The 7178-nt window shown below is 43.2% G+C and overlaps 1 protein-coding gene across 1 annotated transcript; it reads right to left on the bottom strand.

Moving 5' to 3' along the window:
• Positions 1–3385: 3385 nt before the first annotated feature.
• purbb (purine-rich element binding protein Bb) lies at positions 3386–6767 on the bottom strand. Its single transcript, XM_023412446.2, has one exon. It carries the CDS (start codon positions 6711–6713, stop codon positions 5802–5804), a length of 912 nt encoding a protein of 303 aa, XP_023268214.1. The 5' UTR covers positions 6714–6767; the 3' UTR covers positions 3386–5801.
• Between the last annotated feature and the right edge of the window lie 411 nt (positions 6768–7178).

Raw genomic sequence — 7178 nt, 5'->3', positions numbered from 1 at the left:
AATTATGACTAATTTCTGATCAGCAGCCAAACTACAAACTAACTTCCTGTTGTTTTTTAGCTCACCTGTACGCACCTGTCCCTTTCACTTTTACAGTGTCTTTGCCTCACGTCTCTCCCTCTGTGTTTCCAGTGTCGCCATGTTGGGCCGTTTTCTGCTCTCGGTTGAGCTACTTCTTCTTTAAAGGAGCTTTTTCGTAAGTTTTGCTATTGCTACATAGCTAGCGTTAGCATTAGCAGCAGTTTACTCACCAGTCTAGAAGAAACGTTGCGAGTTCAGCATCAAACTTCATCCCTTTACTCGCCAACAGCTGTCTCCAGATGTGGAAAGAAACTCTCGTCTCCATCACATCTTTTCTTCTACTGAAGTTAGCATGCTAACCGGCTAGCCTCAGCCGGACGTGTCAGTGTCCGATAGCGATTCACTGTAGCCTGAAGACGTAGCGCTGCTCAGAGGACGTATTATAACCTCTTGTCTTGTGAACGCGTCGATGTCCAAGGCTCTTTTCAAGCGACGTTCACCACCACCTGCTCCACTGCAAGAGAAAACGCACAATTAGCCCCTTTAATGCTAATTATGTTATCATTAAATGAGCCATGTCTCAACAGGCTTACAGTCAATGGAGGGATTATCCATGTATTTGTCTTGTTATTCCTCCACTGGTTCGTTTGGTTGCTATTATTTTTTATAATCTGTAAAAAAAAACTTACAAATAGCCCCTTTAATTGTGTAAAAATTGGTTGGGCAGGTTTTTGTAATTTAAGTTACCACCTACGAAACTTCCTGTTGTTTGGCTGATGATCCAATCAGCAGCTCACGGACGAGCTTCAGGTGGAAACCCTTAGTGGAAGTCAATAACCCTAAATCAGTGAAATCTGCAGACAGATATCTCTCCATTCATTATCTCTGATGTCCAAACCTCCACGTCTGGCCTCTTATAGCTGAACAGCTTCATGTTTTTAGGATTTCTCTCCAGTATCAAAGTGATTCATTGGTAAGTGTCAGTACATACAGTGATACGCAGCAAACAGGAAGTACTAATTGCAAATTCTGCATATTTTATTTTCCAAAATTCAAACGATGTAGGCTAAAAGAAAAACTGTACCCAGTGAAACCACTGCAACCTTTCCTGTCCTGTTGCTGTATGTTCCTCTCAGTGAGGACGACCCCCATCTGCTAACACTGCCCCCCCCCCCCAAGGCCATTTTTACTCTCATGATTTTACATCATTTCTTCTAATAAAAAGCTACTGGACGGTAATTATGTGCTGGAGCTTGTAAGGAGCCACAGAAACAATTGGGGACCGACTAAAGAGCCTCGACAAAACTCACCTCTCACCACCGTTCGCTCGCCGCTACGAACAAAACATCTGTTCTCTCTCCATGTGTCGTACCTGGCCGCACACAGCTGAGTGCGTTTACACAGGAGGAATCTTGTGTGCGCCACATGTGAGCGGATCTCAGCACAATCAAACTGTTGTGTGACCGAGTCCCCGGGCAATGAGGAGGTCCTAATGCACAGCTGACTCCCTTGACTAGGAATGTCAAGTCTTGCCGAGGCCTCCCACATTAAAATAGCCGGCGTGCCCTGTCAGCAGGCCCTTACAGCGGACGCATGGCGGCCCAACAGCTGCCAAACTTACAGAACCAGAGAACAGGCTTCAACAACAGGAGAACAGATCAGCATGGGGGGGGGTGAGGGAGTCAAATTACCCTCGAGTCTCTTCAAACCCCCCTCCTCAACTTTAACTTCTCTGCTCCTCACTGAAGTCTGAAAACAAGTTGTTTCCACACAAAACCCTGGTCTGATGAGCGACCTGAGGGATGAGGACCACGACTAAAACGCCATGTCCTTCAGATTTCTCTCTGACGCGGGTTCGAGAACAAGCTCTCGTTGTGTGTCGAGCTGCTTCCTGCATAGTCTTTATTAACTTGAGGGACAGCTGCTGCGTCACGCCAAACAGTGTGTGTGTGTGTGTGTGTGTGAGTGTGTGTGTGAGTGTGTGCGTGAGTGTGTGGGAGGAGAGCAACTGTAAAGCATATGCTCCTCAATCCCTGCTACAACGACCATCTGATATCCACGTCCCATCAGAGCCGCAGCTACACATCGTTTTCTTTGTTGCTTAATCTTGATCTGATTAATCTAGACATTCAATTTACCCACAACACCCCAGGTTCACTCACGTTTACTTCATATTCTGCTCGTTTCTTAACAGATTGCTTCCGTTTTCTCTGAGTGAAGTGATAAACACCAAGAGAATACATCATAGAAATACTGTAAAGCTGCAATAATTATTAAAATAAAATAGTGAAACATGCTCATAATTATATATTATTATCTCGTTTTGTCTGAGCAGCCAAAAACCTAAAGATGTCGAGTTTTACTGTGGTAGAAAAGGGAAGCAGGTAGAAGTGAATTCTTTAGCAGTTTTTGCTTAAAAATGAAGCCAAAAATTAATTATCAGAATTCATCCCACTTCGTTTTCTCTTCATCAACTAGTAAATTAGAGTATTGATTGGTTTCAGGGGGGGGGGGGCCTGTACAAGGGAAATCCAGCCATGAATTTATAATCGTACATGACAAAGAAAAGCAGGAAATCCTCACGTTTCAGACGCTGAAACCTGCATCTAACTGCTGTCCATTAATCCTTCAGGTAGTTTCTCAATTCATCAATTAATCATTAAGAGTCTATAAAATGTCAATAAGCAGTTCGAGGCAGCAAATTGTCACATCTGAGAAATTAAAACCAAAGTTTGACATTTGAGCAAATGATTAATCAATAATCAAAATGCAGGAGGGGATTTACTTCCTATCAGCTGATTAGCTGGTTAATTAACTGCAGTACAAATTAACGACTATTTTTCAGTGTCAATGAAGCTGCCAGTTATTAAATCAGTCCATAAAAAGGTTTCAAACTTTGGTCAACAGTTTCTTAAGAGTCGACTTTCTTCAGGAGACCAGATTATGAAACAATTGATCGATTATCAAAAGTCAGCAATTGATTTTCTGTCAGTCGGCAACTTGTTTCAGTTACTTTCAGATTTAAAACTCTTTTAGTTTATAAAATACGATGCCTGATAACAGCAGCAGCTGAACTCCACCTCGACCAGCTACAACATTTAACTTCATACATCAATAATATTCATCCAATAATACAATAATAGTCATTTCACTTCTGATACTTTAGGTTCATTTTTTTGCATGTTTTTGTCACGTTATCCATTGATTGACTTTTAATTTTAAGATCTAATTCTAATCTATTGTCGCCTTTTAAATCCTGAATGAGTAAAACTCAGATCAGATCAACAGGATCGTCGCTCACATATTAAGAGCTTCTTCCTTTTCAGATCTGGTCTCAAAATAACATTAAAAAAAACAGCAAAAATTAATCGGCAACAATTTTTAATAATCGATTGTTTAAGTAATTTTTTTTAACAGGAGAAATGACAAAAAATTCTGTTTCCAGCCTCTCGAATGTGAGGATCTTTATCTTCTCTGATATTAATAATAATAAACTGAATCTTCGACTTCTGATGACATCATCTCTGGCTTTAAGAACTTTCCATAAACATTTCCAACACTTCCTGACATATTATTCACCAAACAAGTAACTGAAAATGAAAATAATTGTCAGTTGCAGCCGTGGACTTATTTCAATGTGGCTGAGGCCTTAGATTCTGCATGTGGCGTCTTTTTAAATCCTCACACTGACCTCTTAAGTGAAAGCACAGTAATCCTGGTCTGGATTTGACATTGCTGGATTTTCCCAGTGCGGGTTTTCTCTGTTCGTCACGCAACTTTGGACAAAAAACATCAGCAAGAAATTAGAAGAGATTTAGATTCAGAGACAGAAAATATGTTTAAAAAAAAAAAAGGTGATGCTATAAACAAGTAAAAACAATATTCTCTGGTTCCTGCTTCTCAAGTGTCGACGATTTGCTGCTTTTCTGTTTCATATTATTAAAATTTGAGGATAATAGAATTTAAAGATGTCACCTTGAATTTTTGTCTGTTATTTTTCACAATTTTGACACTTCACAGGCCAATAGTGATCAATTAATCGAGAAAATAATCATCAGAATAATCGATAATGAAAATAATCAGGCTGCGGAACATGTTACACATTCACATATGAATACAGAGATTTAAAAATATACAGTCACAACGTTGGTTATTGCATTTAAAGTAGTTTTAATTAAGGAAGTGTTATACTTTCACTCTAGGAAAAACAAAATGAAAAATAATCTGGAGGTTTGAGTCACAACTTTGTTTTAAGAAATTAACCTTTTCTTTTATTTTTTAGTCTTGAAATTCTTCTTTTTTTTTTTTTATACACAATACATTTTCCTTTATAAGTATTTGAAAATATCTTTTGCTGGTTTGTTTGGTAATATCTTTCCTATAAGTAGAATCTCATTTCAATATAGTTCTCTTTTGAAAAAAAAAAAAAAAACAAGAATAAAAATGAACAAAAACAAAAAGAAAACATCCATCACTGCGTTTCTGTCCAGGGTCTTCACGTGTTGGAAGATGTTGTCAGTTATGTCAGAGCGCGGCCTGCGGCTGGTGGAGACGGACGTCCGTCCAGCTCTGACCACGACAGAGAGGCTGATGGGCGAAAACCAGCCGCTGACGCTCTGCAGCCACGGCTGAGCTAGAAGATCACGGACGCTCTTCGCCGGGTTTCTGGTCCCTTGTCGTGGCGCGTGGGAGCAAAAATGAGCATCGTTAAAAAGTCTCATGTATATTATCTGTGCGTCGTTTCCACAAAAGACAAAGTCCTCTCCCAGTGTGTTGGCGTTCCAGAGAGCGGCCGCTCTCAGACACCAGGGATGCTCTGGAGTCAGGAAACAAGCCGCCAGTCCTCGCTGAATGTGAATCTTATACGTCAAACTATCTGAATTATGCTTTGAAAATATTGCAAAGATTGTATGTATAACATAAAACCCAGCTGATCCGCACTGTAATTGACTACTGGAGTCAAAACTTTAATTTAGTCCGCGAGACCCTTGTTGTTTGGGCTTACAGATAATCCTCTCAGTAACTTCCACTAACATTTTTTTTTTTGGGTAGTCTTTTTAATTAACGGCCTTCTGCTGCTGCTGGGCTCCGTGTTGTTTGACGGCTCCTCATCTGCTGACACATCTAACGCAAAGCATCCACAGAGCGACAGCAGCTCTCTCTAGACATTCCTCTCGGGTTCATCTGACTGACTTGCAAAGAAAATTCCCACAAAAACTGCCCACTGAGGGAGAGACCTGGACCGGAACAGGAAGTACAATGGATGCTCGCTCTCTTCTCTCCTTAAGAGTGAGCAAGGAAAACATCTTAAACAGGTTGACTCCTCACTCTTTAAATATAAACTATGTTGCAGATAGGAAAGCATTCATTGGCTTCATTTTCTAGTTATAAAAACCAATTTGCTGGTTTTAGTAGGTTCTCTCTTTCCTTTCCTTTTTACTTCTTTTTTTTTGTCGTTTTTACAATAAAGCACACTTCTTTTTTTTTTTTCAGCCAATGAGATATATCTCATTTACACATTTAGTCCACTTTTTTTTTTTTCTCCACTTTCAGATTCACACAACCACTCCAACCCTCAACCCTACAAACTTTAGGATAATACACCAATAATTCCCTGCACATGTACTTTTTTTTTTTAACGCCACGATACTTTAGTAGGCTATTACAGCACGATTTGTCATGCACTTTATCTTTTTTTTTTCTCTTTTTTTTTTGCAAAATACCCCTATATTGCAGATCTGTCGTGTAACTGGACTAACAGCTGTTTGACTTTAGTTTTCTCAGTCGTCATCCACGTCGTCTCCCTCGGACTCATCCCTCCTCTCGTACATCTTATCCCGCTGCCTCTCCTGGATCTCCTTCATCTCCTCGGCGTATCGGCAGAAAGCTCCTCCGAATTTGCTCCAGGCTTTGAACGGGATGGTGATAGAGTTCCTGTAGCTGGGCTTCACCTCGCTCACGCGCAGGAACACTCCGTATTTGTTGGACCCGACGTCGAAAAAGAACCGTTTGGAGTCCACCATGATGGAGGTGCCCTCGGGGAGCTCCCCGTAGCCCCCGGCGGCGGTGCCCCCGGTCAGCTCCTCGTCGTCTCCCCCGTAATCATCTATGAGCTTAGCAAGGGCGTCTCTAAACTCTATTAACCCCTGGGCCGGAAGGGCTATGGTCTGGCCGGCCAGCATGCCGCCCACAGGGCCCCCGACTCCGAAGCCCGGTCCACGGTTTACGGTCTGCCGGATCCGCAGGAACCTCCCCCGCTGGTTCTCCTTCAAGTCCAGGTAGTACTTGCGGTTTTCCCGGACGAGAAACTCGCTCTTGAGCGCTCGCCTGGGCCCGCCGTCCTCCCCCACAGAAGCCTGGGCTATCTGCTCCGGACTGCTAGGCCCCAGCTGGGCGTAGTGCTCGATGAAATCCCCGAGGTAGTCACGGAACTCCGCCGCCACTGACAGGGAGAGGGTCAAGCGACTTTTGGAGCCCCCGGCCCCTACCTCGGCGATTTTGATGAACCTGCCCTTGCTGTTCTGCTTGACGTCCAGATAGAAGCGCTTGTTCTGGATGTCAAGGCGCTTGGACGCCAGCTCCTGGGTCTCCTGGTCCCGCTGGAAGTGCTGGAAGCCGCCTCCGCCTCCTCCCCCGCTGCTACCACCGCGCTCACTCCCGCTGTCGCCATCCGCCATCTTCAGCTCCACCATTCGGCTTCTGCCCCTCTCTCCTGCGTAGCTGCTTTCTGCGCGCACTCAGCCAGCGCGCGCCCCCCTCCACGCTCCACCGCGGGTGCCCTCCGGGGAGCGCCGCGATTGGTCCGACCACCTGCCACTCTCGCGAGTACGGCTCTCCCATTGGTCCGTCGAGTTTGTCAATCACGCCCACATGTAATACCCCTCCTCAGCCATTGGTCGAGGTTGAGGTTCCGTTTGCGTACTTCTTGTCAAGCTTTTTTTTTTTTTACCTTCTCCCATCGGTTGTGAAATTCTCCTTGTTTGTCTGACATAATATGTTATATAAAATTATGTTTTTATGTTTTTATTTATTGTTTGGCTTCAGCTGGTGCAGGATGTCGACACGAATTGTTTTTCGCCAAACAATCTGGAAATTTTCCCGGGTCACGTTTTAATATGTACAAAACAGTTTTGTGAATTACTTATTGGAGGAATATA

The sequence above is a fragment of the Seriola lalandi genome, unplaced genomic scaffold, assembly GCF_002814215.2.
Source record: "Seriola lalandi dorsalis isolate HSWRI2012SDOR001 ecotype SW California unplaced genomic scaffold, Sedor1 jcf7180002054480, whole genome shotgun sequence".
NCBI lineage: Eukaryota > Metazoa > Chordata > Actinopteri > Carangiformes > Carangidae > Seriola > Seriola lalandi.
The sequence above is the reverse complement of the archived record's forward strand: the minus strand, read 5'-3'. Positions and strand labels throughout refer to the sequence as shown.